Below are 21422 nucleotides of genomic sequence, written 5' to 3' on the forward strand. Positions count from 1 at the left end.
ATTTTTATTCTCATTTTTAATTATTTTTTTTATCTCATAATTTCGGTTTTTATCTCATTATTATGACTTTTTAATCTCATAATTATATTACTTCGTATGGGACAGTTTTTTACTGATGGGCTTCCATATACCCGTGTTGACTGGCTTGGTTTGAATTGCCAAAAGAAGGGCTGGGACGAGACAGCTAACCCTGGTCCGACCCGGGTCATCGGTGTGAAAGAGGTATTATACACCCATGGCTCCAGTCATAGACAGTAAAAGAAAGGCTCCAGTAGGAGGTGGAATTCCCCTGACATGTGATTCAAAAGGTCGAAGTTGAACGCACTACATGGGATATTATGGTGCCTTCAGGGCTCCTCATAAACTCCCTAAGATGTGATTCAAAGTCTTTTGATCAGAATCTTAATTATGACCTCGTCTGCTCGGTGATCGAAATTAGACGCTGGCACTTTTCCGTAACTGTTGCTCTGACGTTAGAAATCAAACAACACTGACCTATTGTACACGAAAAATAAGATTACTGGGGAGGAATTGCGTGATATCAATAATAGAAGCGGTGTGTTGTACTTGATTTCTTAGCTAAATAATGTGCGCAAAACTACATGGCTTGCATTGTCTCCTCTGTGTCAACATGAATTATCGGTACGGTAACGGTAGATGTAGCTATCACTTTGTGAAAGCGTTAACGTTCGGTTTAACGATATTTCCCGATATGTCTGAGGTCCTTGAAGGCGGCTTACGTCACACAAATGGCGGACGTTGTAAACAGAGCCAACAGCTTCTCCAAAGTGAAACATCTCTTTTTAAGATGAATACCGTAGAGTTTGAGCGTTTAGATAGTCTGGAGGGCTGGGTGGCCGTTAAAAGTAACATATTTGAAGAACCTGAGACGTTTAAGCTAGGCTTCATCGTACAGTGGAATGTCATCGAGTGTAAGTTTGCGGTCACCTGCCACAACCGGACTTTACAACGGCAAAAACGCAAAGCCGAAGAAGTCGCTTTCGGCGACGTTCAGATGAGCTGGGCTGGACTCTTCTCCGTGAGCGATTTGAAACACATCCATCAGCAGTTTATATGTGTGGCAGACGTCTTGGTAACGTGCTTCCCGGATTTGTCAGAGTTCGAAGACGGCAATATTTGGGACTTGCTCTTCCTGAATCGGAGGTCAGGTCCCGAAGACGACGAGAGGGATTTTGACACGCCGTGTAGAAAACTCGAAAAATACTTCAGCACAGCCATTGACATCTGCGGACGAAAGATTGTGCTCGATACGTTGTTCACGCAGGATGAGCGGGATGTTGATGAGTACTTTGAAAATCTACAGGAGTTCAAGAGGAAGACCATGCAGGAGGAGATGTCGAGGGCCAAGGCTCACGTACGGCAGGTGTGTGTATATGATATGTGTGACAGCTGGGGGATCAAATGAGCCACAGGTGTGCTAACATCACTTTCACAGCGTTCAGGGGCCATGGACTCAGTTGCCAGTTAGACGGCTAACGTCAGGTATCCCTAACACTACCCTGCAATACATCCTGCCCAAATAAACATTATAAAAGATCGGTTACACTTTACTTGAAGGTATCTACATAAGAGTGACATGACACTGTCATGAACGTGTCATAAACATTATAAACAAGTCCTAAACGTTTCTGACATGACACTTCTTTTAGTAAGTTCATTCGGTTTTTGTCATGACAAGTTATGGTTAGGGTTCATGTGTCATGACTGTGTTCATGACAGTGTCATGTCACTCTTATGTAGAGTCAGTAGATCAGTTTTTTAAAGATCAGATTATGTCAATCCCATGGTGAAGGTTGAGTAAATATTAGAGACAATGTTATAACATTTTGTTTACTTAATTTGATATCAATGAGGATAGACTTCAACAGTGTAAACAAAAAACGGAACATTATAACCTTTAAGAAGGTAAGATTAGATAGATAGATGTATACTGTATGTTTATTTACAACACATACTGTACTGTAGAACACTGAAAGTGCCAAGAAACCAAAGATTATGCTTATGTTTTTTGATCATAGAATATAAATAGATTTTGATTTGTTTCGATGTCCATGTTATCTTCTACACCTCTTGCCTGTGCGCATCACAGCCAGGATGGCTAGGAGCAATCTTTGATGCACTCAAAAATAATAAATAAAGAATAATAAAAGAAAAAGGATTGAGGAATTAGTGAAGCTTGGGAAACCTCTGTAAGGCTCTGTATTTCCCTTAATATCTTTTTGAATGTTACCCTGCTGGAGTAGCACCACACAGTGGTGTTACATGTCTACTATGACACAGCAAACCTCTGCTGTTTGCGCAAAGCTGCAGCTTTTGCCCCACCACCAGCACTGATGTCTGTTTTTCAGCCTGTGGTTTTGCCCTTTGCCATTGTATTTGAATTAAAATAATTTGTTCACAGAATTGTAACTCCATTTGCTTGTCACACAAGTAAACATCATAGTGAGAGATGAGACACTGGAGAAAATACAGTCTATATCTAATGCAATCCAATACAACAATGATGCAGTAAATGTCACCTTTATTAAGATCATATGTTTTGTTAAGACTGTGTCAAAGAGCAGATTGAAGGCTATAGTTTGTGGTGTATTTAATTTGCATTATATCTTGCGACTAAACCTTATATTGTTCCCTTCAAATACATAAAGAAGGGCAGGGAATCGTGTTGTTGTATGATAAAATAATACAGGCACTTTTTTTTTTTTTTAACCAATCTCTTATGCTGCTTTCACCGTGTCCATTCCCACCTATGTCACCTTACCTCATTCTCCCCTATACCTGACAGCATTTCAGTTATTGATCAAGCTGACCTATGTGCACACAAGGTCTGTGGTCTAAAGGTGTCATCACTTGAAACCCTTGGAAATGTTGATAGTAGATTTGAGGAGACATTTGTTTGACTTCAGTGGTGAGTGGTTTCAGAAATGCAGTGGTATTGAACCGCTAACCTCTGGCTTCACCGGTCAACTTTCAGCCCACCTGGTTATTAAAGTTGTATTCATATTTTTTTTTTTGAAGATACGTTTTTGGGCATTTTAGGCCTTTATTTGATAGGATAGCTGAAGTCTTGAAAGGGGAGAGAGAGGGGGAATGACATGCAGCAAAGTGCCACAGGTTGGAATGGAACCTGCGGCCGCTGCGTCGAGGAATGAGCCTCTGTACATGGGGCGCATGCTCAACCAGGTGAGCTACCCAGGTGCCCCAATATTGACTGTTCATGCTCATATCGGTGTGATATGAAAAGCAATGCAGAGCAAAGACTCGGCTGTGGGCTCAGAATAAAGCCAGGTAATGGTGCTTATGTCTTCCATGTTTACAGCTCCTACAGAGTCATGGCAGTGCAGACCGAATGGTCGCGCTGCTTGCCATCTACGAGGAAGAGGACGAGGCCTACCAGGACCTGGTCACTGTGGCCACCACCTTCTTCCAGTATCTGCTCCAGCCTTTCAGGGACATGAGAGAGCTGGCCTGCCTCTACAAGATGGAGATCCTGGTAAATACAGACATGTATTTGGCAGCTGTAGGCTTTTGTCAGGATGTGGTGAATTATCATATACAGAGGTTGCAATTTGGTTTGCTAACTAAATATTGAATATATTGTCGTTTAGAATTTTAAATGCGAAACAAAAATTAAAAAGGAGCCCTTGAACATCCCACTGCCAGTTCTTGTATTATACACTTACGCTACTGTCTCCCTCCCTCTGTTACTATCACTGTCACTAACTGGCAGCCTTCTTAGATAGTGATAATACAATATTTGTATGTACTTTGTTTTATTCAGTGATCAAGTTCCCTTTCATCCATCTTAGCTATTTAATTAGTAACTGCAGAACCTCATACAGCACTAATTGGCCTGTCTCATTAATCCAGCTCTCCACCATGGTCTAGACACACACCTGTGATGGTGGAGTGATTGACACAATTCAACATTGTTTAATGTCTCATTCAAGGAAAATGTGAGGTTGAATTTTATATCCTCACTAAAGTAACTTTGACTAAAAGCTGAATTCAATATGTATGTGGGATAAGTATCTGCAAGAAGTCTGCATTAAATCACAGAGTGTAAAGCTGTCCACTGTTTGTCCTACCGTGGTTCTCTGCAGAAGTCTTTGGAGTTTGATGACTTGGGTCCTAAGAGAATTACAGCTCTGGAGAAGGAGGCGGAGGATTGGAGAACGAAAGCAGAAGATGCAGTCGCCTCAATTCAGGACATCACTGTCACCTACTTCGCACAGACTTCAAAGGCTCTGGCTGGTATAAGTTGCTGTGTTTATTTCTCTTATTTGTGTATGGATGAATTAATTCATGACTTTTGTGGGTCATTCCTTAGCACACAGGAAATGAAGCGCAGTCATTTAATACCATTTTATTTATAGTGTCAAATCATAACAGGAGTTATCTCAGGACACTTTACAGATAGAGTAGGTCTAGACACACTATAGTTTACAGAGACCTAACAATTTCCCCAAGAGAGGAAAGACAGCATGCAGAAGCAACCATTTTACACGGATACACTTGTTCCGCTATCTATATGGCTGGCAATTGTAGCTATGTTTATGTGTCTGTAAACATTCCATTTACTTGAAGTTACGCCTGTTTGCTGGAGGTTTTAAAAATGTATGCATTAGGGGCCTGGGTATCTCACCTGGTAGAGCAGGTGCCCATATATAGAGGTTCCTCCCCCTGTCTCCCCTTTCATGTCTTCAGCTGTCCTATACAAATAAAGGCCTAAAATGGCCAAAAAATTATCTTTTAAAAAAATGTATGCATTAAAAATGCAAGAGGGAGGTTAGGGAATATAGTAAATTACAACACTTGCATAACACAATAACTCTCCCCAAAGTGATTACATCCAACTTTGAAAAGGTATCCATGGTGTTTTTCCTTTGTTACCTGTTATTGTGTTTTGTACCCTTGTTAATATATATGTGTGATGCATGACGTAACGGACCCTCGTGTGCATGTTCAGGTATGTTAAAGCAGATGGAGGAGGATAAGTGTCGTTTTGGAGCCGCTGCCTGGGCGTCTGCAGCTCCAAGACTGGAGAAACTACGCTTCCTTCTAGCCAAAGAAACCCTGCAGCATATGAGAGCTACAGAGATGTGCCTCAACCGCAAGAAAGACGGCATCAGAGAAAGAGTGCGTGTCTCACGTTTTTTTTTTAAATGAACATAAACCACAACTTTTCTAATGGTTCTGTAATTAGTCGGCACATTCCGAAGTGATATTCAATATTGGACTCTGCTACAGTTAAAAGGCTTTAGTTATCATTCAGATCTTTATCTCCAGTGCCAAGGCCAACACTGCGTTTGTAGTGGTTGTAAGTCTGTAGAGATGTGACACAGGGAATCTTTCACTTGGTATTCCAGTCTGTTGTGAATCTCTGGCTGCTATAGTCCTTTTGAACTATTTATAAAGACTGTAAAAACACAGAGAATCCCCACAATACACCCCTAAAACCTGCATGCATTAATAAGTGAGTGCGTCTGTGTCTATATACACACTCAAAAAGTGCCTGCTACTGTATATTCATATCTGTGAGTACAGGTGTGGGGGGGATGGGGAGGGGGTGTTCTTCTAATGTCAAAATCACAGTATTTTGGGTAAACCGCAGCAAATGACTTGCTGCTGTAGAGTCGTGCTGCACATTTGGAAAAGAAGAGAAAACAACTTCATCACCTTCACCTTCATGTGGCTACATCATTCATCCGATTTAAGCTCTTTAAAAATCAGGATGCTGGCAGTACCCCTTTGATGTCAACGTGAGCCAATACAGAGACAGCTGTGTGTGAGCATTGAAAATAAGATCAGTAAGCTACACCTACGCAAAATCTTGTGCTGGTGGCAACATATCTCTCTGGCTCTTTTGAGTGCACTGGTGTGCCTGCAGCCTTTTAATGTGTGTGCGTGTGCGTGAATATACACAGCACTAGTGTCATATCCAGACAGTATCGATATTTAACATAATTCAAAGTATTTAGGGACATACATATGCTTTGAATGTATCAGCTCATTGACTATATACTTAACATTACTGTCCTAGCTTGCAGGTAGGTAGGTTGGTTTCAGATGATTTCATCACAGTGTGAAAATCAACTTGCAGAGATTAAAACTGGCTTTAGATAGGTTAACCAGCACAGATTCTCATATATATATATATATTTTTTTTTTGTCAGATGTTGTTTTTTACTTGAAAGCAGAAACTATTTTTAAACCTCCTTGTGTCAAAAAATCAAACCCAGTCTTTCACTAAATAGGTTTCAGTTTGACAGCTGACTTTAAGTGAAGTTCATTCAAGAAAAAAATAAATAATATATATATATATATATATATATATATATATATATATATATATATATATATATATATATATATATATTTATTTATTTAATAAATAACCCCTGCTTGCTACCAGAGTGTGATTGAAGGATTATATGTCCTATCTGACTTGGAAACACCTTGCCTCACCATCCCTTTGTGAGAGATTAGTGTACCAAGTGTCAAGTCTCTGCAAGTTAAAGTTAATTCCATACTGAAATGAATGGAAACCAGCAGCTGAATCTATCAAAACATATGGTATGCTTTAGAAGATGGTCAGCAATAAGTATGCACAGTATGTCCTTATTAGGCTGTAATATGCAAAGCCACAAGTGTGATCCTTTGCCATGTTTCTGTTGTTGTGGTGCAGTTGGGCGGCCTGTCTGGCAGAGTCAAGAGCCACAAAACTGATTCCAGGTCTGCGTCCAAGTACGGTCAGCAGCAGGACACAGTGGACGAGCTGGAGCTGGAATTCTATGAAACCCAACTAGAACTGTACAACACCAAGTTTGAGATCCTGAAGAATGAGGAGCGGCTGCTGGTGGCTCAGATAGACACGCTGCGACGGCAGATTAAAGGTAGACTACACAAGTGTCATTGTGGTGAACAGTAGATGTGTACTTCCTTTTGAGAAAGATCTAATCACCGTGAAAGACGTCAAGATGTCCTTGTATAGTCCACTTTAAAGCACTCAATCAACATTTTTTTGTTGAGATGTATGTACATATTTTCCATTCCGTATTTAATAACACTTCCTTTTTAAGAGAGCATAATAAATAGTAGCTTACCTAAAGGTAGGTCAGGTTTCTTAAGCCACATCAGTTCCTGTTTTATTTTAAAGGCCCTGGACACCCACACAGGTGTTTTCAGTTATTCTAGCTGAGTAGACCTCTTTCCAGAGGCCTGTACTATGAATCAAGATCAACATGCCCTGGATTTCTTTCAGTTACCCGGCTTCACTAACCCTAACAACCGCAGTCCCGCATAACCTGTCACGACGGCGGTTAAAGGGGTGATAGAATGATTATATAGGGTATTTCACACTGTTCCTTAATGTCTCCTAATAGGGTATGTTACATTGGTTGGGCTGAAAATTGCCCGAATGCTATTTTATTAGGCCCTTAACTACCCTGTCAATATGGCTCTATTTGGAACAAGAGCTTTTCTTCCAAATATAGTATGCTCATGAATATTTAGATGAGCTGCGCGCTGATTGGTTTGAGCAAACCACATACACATTAATTGGAGACTAGACAGCAGGTCTCATATTTCAGACACTGCAAAGTTATACATTGTTTGTCTGCTATTTCGTTATTAAATTCACTTTTTTTATTTTTCATTATTTTTTATGCGAGAAATCAACTATATAAAGCTCAATTATGGGCCGTTTTATGAAAATTGATGGCTAATTGCAAAATTGGTAAGACGTGTCAGACTTTAGGAGCTCCACACAGTCTGACGAGAAAGCGGCAACCTCCATACCCAGTTAAAGTCACCGTTTCCTCGGTTACTGGACTACCGTGGCTCGGGGCTCCGTGGATATAACTAGAGTATATTTACAATTTGAATTTCGTCACGGCACTTATATTACAGCTACTCCACGGTCTTATAAAGCTAACTATGGTGTCCGATTTCAATTTAATGCATTTTTGTGAAAATTAGGGGTTTCTTTAGCTGCTAGTGTCCCTTCAATCCTATGTGTACAGATCGTGGCTAGTTAGCTTCACTTTCGGCATAACTAGAGTATATTTACAGTTTGAATTTTGTCATGCCACTTACATAACATCTACCGCAAGGTCTTATAAAGCTAACAATGGTGTCCGATTTCAATTTAATGCATTTTTGTGAATTTCAGAGGTCTAGGAGGAGGCTAGCTAGCTCTCATTGATAGAGCTCCATCTAGCCGCAGGCTCTATCAATGAGACTCGCAGACAAGAGGTGTTTATTTCCCCGATCGTTTGTTTAAATAACTCAACACACATATCCATTATAAGATTAACTGGAACCTGTGGTAAGAGATTGCTGGCGTAACAAGCTCGCTGACCGCGCTCTCACTCACACACACCGGCCATTTAGCAGGAAGAGGGGAGCTGCAGGCCCTGGAGCTCTGTCAGGGCAGTGGCGTTTGGTAGTCCATTAACCCATGAACGGTGACTTTGCGCGGGTATGGAGTGCCGTGGGCTGCCGGCCGTGACTGAGCTCCATCTAGCTCACAGCAGGCCGGGGTCTGTGAAGGAAGGCAGGCCGGGCGGCGAGGCAGCAACCCAGGCAGCACCGGCCGCTGAACTCCAACACACAGTCGGACACAATTTGCAATTAGCCATCAATTTTCGTAAAATGGCCCATATTTGACCTCTATTTCTCGCATAAAAAAGTCTCAGAAGTGAATTTAGTGGTAAAATAGCAGATGACCAATGTATACAATTTCTGAGATCTGCGCGACCTATTCAGAAAACTACCTGATCTCAGATCAGTGGTGTAGCCTATGTAAATGTTGACAAAGGGTGTGACAAAGATAGACTAGAGCCAAATGAGGAGGAGCTACCGAATTGACGTCAACTCGGTGGTTCGTTGAGATTTGCCCGTTTTCAGAGGCAGTTTCAAATTGTGAGATTTGCAGAGGAAAGAGGTGTCAATGGGATTTTGGGGTTCTATGTATGTCCTATTTACCCACCAAACTGTTGTTAATCAACTATGACAAGGTAAAATCGGTTTTGCATTCTATCACCCCTTTAACAACTAGTTCAATCAACCCAGGGTTTCCAAATACAGCGGCGCGCGCATTCACATTAAAGAGGCGGTGTTTGCACAGCGGGACCAATCACAAACATCTACCAGAGCCGCATATTTTACATAAGAAGAGCAAACTAAATTACAAGGCTTATCAGTATCACTTCCCCATCAGTCAGGCACAAGATCTGACCATAATTACACTTGTGCTTTCCATAAACTGCCGTTGCTTCAGCCTATTATTTCGCGATCGTGAGAGAAAATAAAAAACATAAACATAATTCAAACCGATGTGCGCATTGGCAACACACGGCTCAAGAAGCTGACAAATAGCCTATATGTAATTCCCTCCCCTTAAAATCTATAGGCTATCTTTCATAAAAATAATCAGGGAATGTTAACGGGGTTGTCAGTCTCTAAATGTTTGAACTTTTATGAGCACACCCCTCTCTCTCTCTCCCTCTCCGCACACCGAGCTCCACCGGATCTTTTAAGAACGGTGACGCCGTTATCAATCGAGTATTGATTGGTCAGTAGGCGGTGCTTTTATACTGGTTGATCTCTAATCTCCAACATAACCTGCTCCCGACCAGGTTAGGTGTTCAGCATAAGTTACCACGGCGATTTAACCCGATAACAACTGATCCAGCGTCGTGATACACAAAACCCTGGGTCGAACCTGAAGTTACCTCGTTAACGCCAAATCTTGCTTCGTAGTACGGGCCTCTGGTTAAAGGTGGGCCGGAACATAGTCATGTCATCTACCAATAAGAATGAATAAAGATGTCATGTGTCCTGCCCTAACAGGTGCAACAGAGCTAACTGGAGGCTCAGGAAGATGTCAATCAATCAGTTTATACACACCCACAGAATCCTGGGAAGAGGTCTAATCAGCCAGAATAACTGAAAACACCTGTGTGGGTGTCCAAGGCCTTTAATGTACTCATGAATGTACAGAAAACCGTCACTGGAGTACTTTGATACTGAAGAATACTTTAAAACAAGATTATTCTCAGGCAAGTTCTGAAGTTGTACGGAGCATCTTTTTTCCTATGATTTCTAGATGGATTATTCACAATGGACATCAGAGATAATGATAGTTTAAAAAAGATATGTGTTTCAGGTCTGTGTGTTCAGATTTGAGTGAGTTATGACTCTGAGAAGGAATACAAATGTGACACAAATTGGGTAAATCAGGCAGTCAAACCTCATGTTTTCACAGTTTGGAAATCTGTGAGGGGGAAATGAGTTTTCCTTTTTCAGTTTTAATTTGGTGAACTGGCCCTTTTAAAATGGTTGCATGCGTTTAACTAAAATGTCACATTTCTTTGGCTATACGTTTGTGGTAGTGTTTCATTAAACTGCATTACATTGTAAGGTGTCTCTTATATTTTGTCCACACACCTTACAATATAATGCTACACTACACTTACCATAGAGTTGAATCAACACCCTTCTGACACAGTGTCAGTTACACAGTGTTTCACATATTCATTACAGGACTGATGTATTGGATTACACTATGATGTACAGGGGTTTCTATTTTTCTGGTCACTCAGTGTTGTTTACAGTGTTTACTTGGGGGGAATATTTTGTACATCACACTTCTGGGACGTGTGATGTTTGCTTCCAAGTTGTGTGTATGTACAGGATGTGTGTATTTTAGTAATCGAGTATTCTACCGATTATTCCATTGATTAATCAAGTAATCGGATAAGAAATACTTAGTAAGAAATACTTAGTAAACAGCAATAGTAAATATTTATTATTGCTGTTTACTAAAAAAAAAGGAAACCTGTTTCCTTTTTTAGAAAAAGCAAAATTTTGTATTGCCAAAAAAAAAAGACCCTTAAAATAAGTACATTTTTGGTGGCCCAAATGTTAATATTTTTCACCCCCTTCTTGCCTCTGGCTCTTTGCATTGGATATGCAAAAGAGCTGTTCACTAACCAGAGGGTAAATGTGACGGTACAAAGCTTACAGCAGGGCTATTCAACTACACTGTTCTGGGGGACACATTTTCAGAAGCCTAATACACCGTGAGGAGAAAGAATAAAGAATGCAGACATCACCGGCATGATGACGTCATTCACGTGCATATTAAGTGGCCATGCTGGGGGGAGGAGCCGGTTTGTCTCCGGCAGCAGCTAAGTTTCCAAAGATTAGTAGCAAACTAATAAACAGTTTGACTACAAACCAACAGCTTTCGTTTTAGCTTGTTGGTAAAACATCGCTATTTGCAGAGTAGCATGCCGTAGGCTAGCTGTGTAAAACAGCGCGGTGGACGAGAGCAGCAGACATTAGTTAGCTACCTTCCAAACTTTCTGTCGTTTTCTCTCGCCTGTCTCTTCTCTTAGACCCTCGCTGGTGTCCTCTACTAGTTGCTGCTCAGTAAAGAAAGTGGGGGGACAGAGAAAGGAGAAAGGCGACTGCTGAGTTTATGGAGCCTTTCAAAACAGAAGTGTATACAGTACTGTAAATAAAATACTCACCCGTGGGAAAGAACTTTCCCAATGCCCTTGTTGGAATATATGAATTATTAGAATTCAGCTTCCTTTCTCACTCATAACTAACCCTAGACTGGGTAAACCCAGCCCGATCTGCCGGCGATTTGATTTCGCCCTGCAGCTCAGGCTGGAAACCTGTACGTTTATCTATCCTGCTTCCGTTACAATTTTGCGGGGACCAATCACAAACTGGCTTATCCACCTGGCACGCTATTGCCGGGTTTCACGCGATGACGGTAGAGAAGTGACCAAGCAGCTTCTTGTTTACATTCGGCCACCGAAGCGCAGCAACCCGTTGATGCCGCTGTTGCTGCTACGTCACCCGTATCGCCGGTCTGATTGGTTGAAGGACTATCCAATTGCGTACAGTCATTTGAACTCTGCCCGTTGATCACGCCTCTTGTGCAGTAGAAAATACAGAGCAGACTCCCCAGACTAATGTTCAATCGTAAAAGATTGAGCTTGGTCTGGTGATAGCCAGACTAAACTAACACAGGATAATATACAGATCAGGTTTCTTGTATGTATGTAAACAAAGTTAATATACACACAAAAAAGAGCTGTACTAGTGAGATTGCTCCAAAAATTCCAATGTAGATGCAGCTGGTCAGTAATGAATTTTAGAGTAAACTGCATACATAGCAGTATGCTATGTATTAAGGGAATCCGTTTTCTCTAAAATGCTTTAAAACCCCAGCTAAGTGGCCCATTGTTTTTTTTTTGTTTATCTATAAATGTACCTGCATGAGGCTTCTCTTAACCCCTCAACCTGATAAAGGAAGCTAGGTTTCCTGTCAGAAGTAAGTTTACCACCAAAACAGGAAATAAATCTGATTTCTTAAGTGCATGTACAGTGTAACCTGCACAGTTGAAATCGCACCTCGTGGCTTGTTTGTCTGGCACATGAGTGTACAGAGGTATACATTGTTTATGTACATGTTGTCGAGACAAGTTAATTTCCAAAGTAATATCCGAAGCATCGTGTCATCTCTGTTTTTTTTTATACAGAATGGTAAGCTCAAGTGATGATGTAAGAATTACATTTCTGTGAGTTGAAAGAGCAACGTTTTGAACGGGCAACGGGGAGTTTTCAGTGATTGGACTGCATTTGTGTTGTAGAACTGAAGGAGGAGGTGGTGTACTATGATGTGTGTGAGGATCCAGAGGAGCTGCAGAGCATGGTCCACACGGGTATTCAACCAACAGACTCTCCGACTGTCAGTCTGCTCAAAAGACGCCTACAGACCTTGGAGACCAAGAGAGGCAACATCTGTGCCCGACGAGCTTATCTCCGCAACAAAAAGGTGTGGGCGAGTACCGTTAAACATACATTCGTTTCCAGATGACATTCTCTGCCCCCCTAAAAAAAACTGATTTTTAGTGACATTTTGGTCCTTTTCGAGGGTATTGATTGGTGAATAGTAGATTCGAAATGTTAATGAAATTGTACCATTTTACTCACTCTATCCCCTTCACGTCCCAAATTGCTGAGTTTTTAAAAATATTTTTTTTATTATACTGTTTTTATTTTTAGCTGACGGAGTAACTGAAGCACAGTTGGTGCAGTTAGCATTTTCGCCTGTTGCTGGCTACATGCTCATGTGTCTGATTGAAAAACATGTTATTGCTAAGAACAAAGTGGAAAGAATCCCCTGAACCCCACGAGACATCTACAGTAATCTACAGGCATGAATATTTAACAGTGCAGTAAAAAAGAGGAACATTGTGTGAAAAATAAATAAATGCTGAGGTGTTCATCTGCCCCTCTTATCAGTTTCACTGGCATTTTCTGAACTTTAAAGGACATATTTGCCCAAGTACTGTAGTGTGAAAATGTCAAGCTTCAAATGTGTATGTTTATGTACAAGTTTAAGTGTACAAGTATTAATGTTTGTGTGTTTTTAGGATCAGTGCATAGAGGCCAACGAGCAGAAGAGGCTGCCCGCCAAGCAGAGCTCCATACTCTTCAACCAGCATCATCACGTCCACCTGGTATGTCGCCACGGCAACGAGACAACCCACAGAGATGCTCCCAACACTGGCAGAAGCCACAAATGAAATCGGATCCAATTCTTTCTCTCTAATACCTCTGGCTGTCTCCCTCTGTTGTCTGCAGAAACGAGAGAAGAGGAAAGAGGAGGAGCAGCAGAGGAAACAGTGGGTGGACCTGGAACGAGAGAAGACTCTGAGCAGATTACGATCCTTCAGAGAGGTCAGGCTCTCTCATTAGCTGTTTTCTCACATGGTCCGGAGAATCCGGTCCGAACATTGTGCAGAGTCTTTCACGCATGTAGCACACAACAGGAGATTTGTCTGTGTCAGACACGTTCTCACCTACTGGAAATACCGGGAACTGGAAATACTCAGTTTGGTTTAGGCGAGGGGTAGCGCCCGGGTAGAGCGTGCAGCAGACAGGACATGACAGATCAAACCGCGGTTACGTAGCAGAGTCGTAATTCGGTCATAAACAACTGAGTCTCTAGCCGTTCTTTGAAATCGTCTGATGATTTTCGCATCGGCCCTTCCCTCATCTCTTTGTCTCTCCAGTTAGATGTTTGAATTCTTCCGGTTTCGCACCAGCCACATTATAGAAGTGAATTCTCAGGACAATTCACACATGGGCTCAATATGACATTACACAGACTTTGTACTAGGATAAAGTACAGGGTAAAGTCTGGTTTTAATGTGCGATCCAACTGATTCGGACATTTGCGTTCTCACATACAGCTACTCCAGGTAAAAAGAGTTGCAGTGCATGTGTAAAAGGAGCTATTGTCTCTGCTCGGCCTCCACTTGCAGCTTCCCTTCTCTTAATAAAACCCCAGAGGCTCCTGCTTCCTTTCCCCCTAATTTAATAGTTCACCTAAGAATTTAAATCCGGTTATTAACTACTCAAGCCCCGAGTGATTTGGTATGCGAGCGGTCACGGCGCATGCCACATAACCGCAATGTTGTTGGTTTGATTCCAGCTGGGTAATGATATTTGTTGCATGTCATTTCAATGATATTGGTGATCCCCTAACTTTTCATCTTGCATCGTTACTGTGTCGGAATTTCAATTTCAGTTTAGAGTTCTAAAAGATCATCCAACTCGAGCAGAATGACTTTATTTTGTGGTGGTATTTTGGTCTGTGTGTAATTTGTGCACAGTCTCTTCAGTTTTAACTCAAGTCACTGACACCAAAAACACACTGGATGGGGAAGCGCTGTGAAGCGGAGCCGTTTTCATTTCGGCGCCCGTGTTATCGAATCAGTTCATACCAGCTGCGATCAGGAGCGGAGCGGCCGTTTCGGCGGCTCCTCTACTTGTTTTGCGAGCCGCAAGCGAATGTGTCAAGCTGGGTAGGAAGGCCACAGCGTAGCCGGGTCGTTTACAAAATGAAACCAATTTCAAAATGACACACCCAGGTTGACAAATGAACATTAGACTGTGTGGGTGTCGTCTAGTGTCTGCCATCTCTTTCAGAACATTAGACAAGATAATGTCCTTTTTCTAAAACCATTTCCCCCCTCTTCTACCATCTTTTTCAAGAGGCAGCAGGGCCAGTACATGCTGAAGACTCCTCATTCCAGGATGTCTCCTTCTGAAGTCCCAGTTCCCTCCCAGCCGCTGTCCATCATCAGCCTCGGCCCCTCAGAAGGACCCTCCTCTGTCCGTCCTGCACCCAGGCGCAATAAAACACCCCAAAAACAGCAGCCTAAAGACATCCCTGTCCAAATCTTCTCTGCACCGCCACCGCCAACAACCACCTGTCCTACTGCACCTCCCCCCCCCCCCCCACCACCACCTCCCCCACCACTGCCCCCTGCCATACCTCCTCCACCTGTCAAAGCTTCGCCTTCCTCTGAAGACACACCAATGCCTCTCAGTGAAAAAGAGGACCCTCCTTTTCCAGCCAAGAACATGCTCAAACAAAATATAGGTGAGAGTGGAATACATATAGTATAATTCTGCTTTATATGTGTCTGTAAGAAATAGACATCAAAATGTTTTTACCAAATCCTCCTGATAGATTTAAAAATCATTTTGATGTCTATTTGCGTGCGTGTGTGTGTGTGCGTGTGCCTGTAAATGGTGTTCTGTCCTAAATTCATAACTTCCCCCATGAGGCCAGAGGAGGCGTTCTCCCTCAGTTGTGGTCCTGCTGATGCACACTCTCAGCTCCAGGGAGACTTTAACGTCCAACATGACTTAATATTTTCTGAGCTTTTGTATAAGGGAGGTTCTTCAAAAGAAAGCTGTTCATGAAAATGTATAATGCTTTACCAGCAGTGAAATTAAAACCAGCTAAATGACCAACAATGCATTCTTTATTTCTAGTTCAGTTTCTTCCATCCTTGTAAAAGTGTCTGTTTTCCTTTATTGTTGTATTACTGTAGGAACAATGGATCAAGTGTTGGCCTCATTGCAACGTGGACAGATACAACTTCGAAAGGTCCCCGTTCCCAGCGCAGCATCTCCTGCCGGGGACTCGAGGAGCAGTCTGATGTCTGCCATCCGACTGGGAGTCACCCTGAAGAAGGTGAGATGTTCTACAAGATATCTGCTATAAGATCTGCAGATATTTTGTATTTGTGTATATGTCAGCCGATAAGTAACCAGAAATTTCAGTACACAAATGCCAAACTGGGTAACTTAGAAACAGTCACCATAGTTTGTCCACCCGAGAGCAGTGACAAGTTGATGTTTCAGCTATAAAATCAAGGCATTGAGGCACTAGCAAGAGTGACAGTTGACCCTTATAGACGGCGGCAGACACAGGTGTACGTTAGGGGTGCAAGATATATCGACTCAATATCGTTATCGCAAAATATCGAAAGTGTCGCAATAAGTTTGCGATATTTAGTTTATTTTGTGGAGCGCTGTGTCCCGTCCGTTGGCTGTGTGGCTTAGTTGTGTTTGATTTAGAGCCCGCTTGAAATGCTATAATGAGTTACCGTGTCACCTGCACATGTTAGTGCACGTCAGCGCACGGGTCCACTACGTGACAAACCCTATGGAGCGTACCATGTGACGTGTGTGCATATTTCAACAGCGTGACAGTGTAAGTGAAGAAATAGAGACAACAAAACAGAACGAATCAGAGAATAGAAAGAAAAGTTGTGTCCTGTTCTCTTTATTGATATATTTTATACTGTACAACCAGTAAAACATGTCCTGTTCTGTAGACATGGTCCTTATTCATTTATTCATGTTGGACCAGTCCAAGTCAGTTGAAAGAAACCTTGTGTTGTATTTGTTATGAATCTATTTTGATGCGTTTTCCCGTAACTTGTGTAATTTTACATGTTTAAAAATATTGAAATTAATATCGATATCGCAATATCACATTTTGTCAATATCGTGCAACCCTAGTATACGTAATGACATTAATAATGGCTGTAATCCATTTAGCTGGGTCCTTGTATTGTGCATGCTGGCTCTGTTGCATGGACAACACCTACATGGAACAGAGCCATGCTTAATGTTATTAGTTACACCTGTGCTTTCAAAATCAGTCAAATTATCTTCTGTGGAAAAAAAAGGACTGTCGAGACAATTTGAACAGCAGGAGGTAATATTGATTTGAAGGAAAAAAAAATTTGTTAAATTGACTCTCGTCGTGCTGTAGATGGTTCGTACACGTGATGAAGTCCCGAGCGGCGGAGACAACGAGCTGGAGCGCAGCATCAAAGCCGCCATGATGAGGATGAAGAAGGTGGCGGCCGACTCTGACGAGGATGACAGAGGAGACGACGAGACACACAACGCAGACTGGGACAGCTGAGAACTAGGCGCTGCACAATTAATCGAATATTAATCGTGATCACGATTTTGGCTTCCCACAATTAAATGCACATGATAGACTGCGATATTGACTTCTATACACATCAGACTGCTCGGTTTATAACTCGGCTCGGCCAGATATTTCTCCGCTCTCGGCTGAGATGGACGGCATAGCGCTGCAGTGTTTTCAGTTTTCTGTTCATTTATACAGTATTAACACTGTTACATGTATTCACTGTATGAATTAGCCCAGGGGCTAGCGGACGTTTAGCTAGCAGCTTAATCCCGACAGAACACCACAGTGAATTTCAGTCAGCACGTTTTATTTTTCAGCTTAACATTGTTGAACCGGAGCAGCTAATATTGTTAGTGAGAGCAACAAGTTAGCGGCCTGACGAGGGTGTGTGTGTGTGTGTGTGTGTGTGTGTGTGTGTGTGTGTGTGTGTGTGTGTGTGTGTGTGTGTGTGTGTGTGTGTGTGTGTGTGTGTGTGTGTGTGTGTGTGTGTGTGTGTGGAGAGAAACGCCACAGTAAAGACTCACACTGAGCTGAAATTAAAACATTGTGCTGCAACAATGTGTCTTTCGCAACGCATTAATTTTTAGGGATTCTGTTATTCTACAGCATTGAAGGAAAAAACAAACCAAAATATATCCGAATCCCAAAATAAAAAAAAAACTGAATATCTAACCAACGAATGAATATCCGAATAGTCCGGCCCTACTTATTTTGCTGCAAAAATGTGTTCATTAGTAGGAATGTAGCATAACAAGTGAAAGCAGTGCTCTGTTTATTTAAATGTAAAAGTGCAATAAAAATATTTCGTCCCTAAAATCAATGAATAATCGTGATGTCAATATTGATCAAAAATAATCGTGATTATCATTTTGGCCATAATCGTGCAGCCCTACCGAAACCACACACACACATACACTTTACACACACACACACACACACACACACACACTGAGGCTGTTCTCTTACATTACCCCCACTATGTTTTCTTCACGGTTCTGAGCTACAGCTTACGTTGCTGCCAAATCTTTACCAAAAAGCTTCCTCTTAGACACGGATGGGATTACGCCTCTTCTGACTTAAACATGTCAGCTTTCAAAATAGCCCTGAGATGTTGTAATGAATCCAAAACCGCTCGAATCCAACCAACCAGCTAGTGTCAGAATCAGGATTTAGACTCCTGTAAAGCAGCTGATTTGCAGAAAGCCCAAACAGAGCGAATGAGGCGTTGTGCTTCACCGCTCATTAAGAAGAAAATCAAGCAGTAGTGCTGTAGTACAATGTGTAAATGATTGAATTTCTCCCAAGTTGCCATCTGAAGGCCTTTTTGTGTGACTGTCACACAGCAAGGGAAGCCTATGCTGCAGGCAGAGACAACCACACTACACAACTCCACTGTCACAAATACTCTTTTACCCACATTTCTGAGTCTAAATTCAATTGACTTCTATTATTTTGAAAGTAATTAAATCTGAACAATTATTTCTTTCTTACTTGACTTTACCCCAATAAGGGCTACAGCAAGCTGTTTTTTGTAGTTGCATTGTGCATTTTATTACTAAACAAAGATGAGTTATATCCTGAAGTACAGCAGTGTTAATTACAGGACTGCAACTAACGATTATTTTTCATAGTCGATGGATCTGTTGATTATTTTCTCGATTAATCGATTAGTTGTTTGGTCTATAAAATGTCAGAAAATGGTGACAAATGTGGATCAGTGTTTCCCAAAGGCCCCAAGATGACGTCCTGTTTTGTCCACAACATATTCAGTTTACAAAATCAGTCAAATTATCTTCTGTGGAAAAAAAAGGACTGTCGAGACAATTTGAACAGCAGGAGGTAATATTGATTTGAAGGAAAAAAAAATTGTTAAATTGACTCTCAAAATACAAAATATTCACATTTAATAAGCTGGAATCAAAGAATTTTTACTTTTGTCTTAAAAAAATTACTCAAACCGAATAATCGATTTTCAAAATAGTTGGCGATTAATTTAAAAGTTGACAACTAATCGATTAATCGTTGCAGCTCTAGTTAATTATTTACAGCCTACATGCCTGAAGTCTACGTCATTGTTTGTGTTTGATGCACTGTTTTTCTTTTTGTGTTGGAAAAGTGTGAATGTGTTGGGCTTAATTTAGGCGCAGCTTATACATAGTCTGTTATTTTTTTCTCTATGATGCCATAACAAACACTACATTATCTTTTTTTAAATAACCAAAACTTCCTTTTAGTTATGGAATTACTCTTTGATGTGCACAGCTCTGTCTCTAGTTGTGGTCGAATCCTCTGAAACGGTTTGCAGTCAGGTTGTTGATGTTTAGGGCAAACTTTGTACTTATGACCTTTTGAACCTGTGACACAGAGCACTTACCTGAAAAGACAAGTTTATAATGTATTATGTAAAAATATGGCAAGACATAATGATTAATTGCTGCAAAGATATGAAACTTGTTCCAGTGTGTTGCAGACGAGCTGATGAGGGTTGTGGCTGAAACACACTTGTACTGCTGTGTTTTAATAATAAATAAAGAGACACGTTAGATCATGAACATGAATTGTTGGCAATTTATTTTTCATTCAAAATCTGTTGATCTCAGATCTTTTCTTGTGGATTGCTCATGGTGTTCCCTCATGGTGTTTCCTGATCTCCACAGCTTAGCTGTAATAATGACTCCCCCTGTACTTTAAATGAGGTGTCTTATCAACCTGTGCCGGTGAACCTCCGGTGAGTGTGCTTTGGCAGATTTGTCATCTACACGATGATGATTCATATATTGTACTATCCATCCCTGCAGCGGTCGCTCTCACTAATCTCTCTGCAGTGACAGCTCAGACATCCCCAGCCAGTTGTGACTGGGTTTATTCAGCTCTGTGTACTTTAGAGAGCAGCTACTAGTTCTGGCTGCTCTTGAACATCTTGTTTCCAGGGCTGCTGCACTGTGTGTGTGTGTGTGTGTGTGTGTGCATGTGATTTATTGGTATCATCCAGGTGATTCAGGTGGAAGATGGGTCATTCACCTTGAGGAAGACACACGTGGTGGGTATTTAGAGAAACTGGCATATCGAATGTCAACATAAAAATTTCGCAGCCTGTAACTATGGCAACAGCAAGTCTGCGGTAGTGGCCTGCAGTGCCATCTTTCTCTCTCTCTCTATCTGACACATTTACAGAGCAGCATAGTCTCTTAATGATGTTTCACCAACTCGCCCACTCAACACCAGTCACACAATGAGTCTTGCTGAGAGAGTTACTGCAGAGATGCTGCTTTTGCTGCATCACTGCTTATGTATTGATATGTGTGTGATTGATAAATGACAAACAAGGTTTATTTTAGTTATTCATTCACTTATTTTTCATCATTTCATCATTTAATGAATTCATAATTTAGTCTATAAAAAGATAACATCTAGAGCCAAAAGTTGTTGAGATATTGAAGTCTGGACCAAAGTGTTGGATCAACCAACATTGCCTTCCTGAGCCAAATCCTAAAAGTGACAAGATCCAGAGCCTACAGTAACAGCAATGATTTGTTTTGTCCAAACAGTTAAAAAATCTCCTAAAAGAAACAGTGTTTTGTTTTTCCATAAAATATCATGACATAGTGAAGCCAAAAGTGACATCATCACGTTGCCTTTTTTTTTTTAATATACATGATTAAGCTTCGAGTCTGTTTTGCCCCCTGCTGGTAACTCCACATTTGAGAAGCTGGAAACAGAAAATGCATTTTTGCTTGAAAAGTGACTCAAAATGATTAATTTGACCTTTAAAATAGTTGATTCATTGATTAGTCGATTGACTAATAACTCTACGACTAAGTGTTATAACTCTAGCATTTAGGTCACAGTCTAAGTCGTGAGAAGCTTCTCAGATTGAAGAAGCTGGAACCAGAAAATGTTCTCAAAATTAATCAACACAATCGTCTATTATCGATCAGTCGTTTGTCATAAAGCAGAAATGCCAAGAATGCTGTGGCTCCAGCTTTTCAGTTGTGAAAATCCCCTGCTTTTATCTGTTTCTATCATTGTAAACTAAATATCTTTGGATTCTGCATTGTCAGAC

General features: G+C 41.2%; 1 protein-coding gene across 1 annotated transcript; it reads left to right on the top strand.

Annotated features, from left to right (window-relative positions):
* Positions 1-697: 697 nt before the first annotated feature.
* whamm (WASP homolog associated with actin, golgi membranes and microtubules) lies at positions 698-19911 on the top strand. The gene is made up of 11 exons (XM_078244147.1): positions 698-1384; positions 3341-3514; positions 4125-4275; positions 4991-5160; positions 6710-6917; positions 12696-12880; positions 13482-13568; positions 13693-13788; positions 15109-15499; positions 15957-16099; positions 17189-19911. The coding sequence occupies exons 1-11, from the start codon at positions 713-715 to the stop codon at positions 17342-17344; spliced, it is 2433 nt and encodes an 810-aa protein (XP_078100273.1). The 5' UTR covers positions 698-712; the 3' UTR covers positions 17345-19911.
* Positions 19912-21422: the final 1511 nt, after the last annotated feature.

The sequence above is a fragment of the Sander vitreus genome, chromosome 1 (genome assembly GCF_031162955.1).
Source record: "Sander vitreus isolate 19-12246 chromosome 1, sanVit1, whole genome shotgun sequence".
NCBI lineage: Eukaryota > Metazoa > Chordata > Actinopteri > Perciformes > Percidae > Sander > Sander vitreus.

Excerpts from the sequence above, each read along its gene's own strand:
- whamm (XM_078244147.1), top strand. The coding sequence starts at position 713 with ATGTCTGAGGTCCTTGAAGGCGGCTTACGTCACACAAATGGCGGACGT. Across the intron at positions 1,385-3,340 it reads CCAAGGCTCACGTACGGCAG|CTCCTACAGAGTCATGGCAG; the intron begins GTGTGTGTATAT and ends CCATGTTTACAG. Across the intron at positions 3,515-4,124 it reads TCTACAAGATGGAGATCCTG|AAGTCTTTGGAGTTTGATGA; the intron begins GTAAATACAGAC and ends GGTTCTCTGCAG.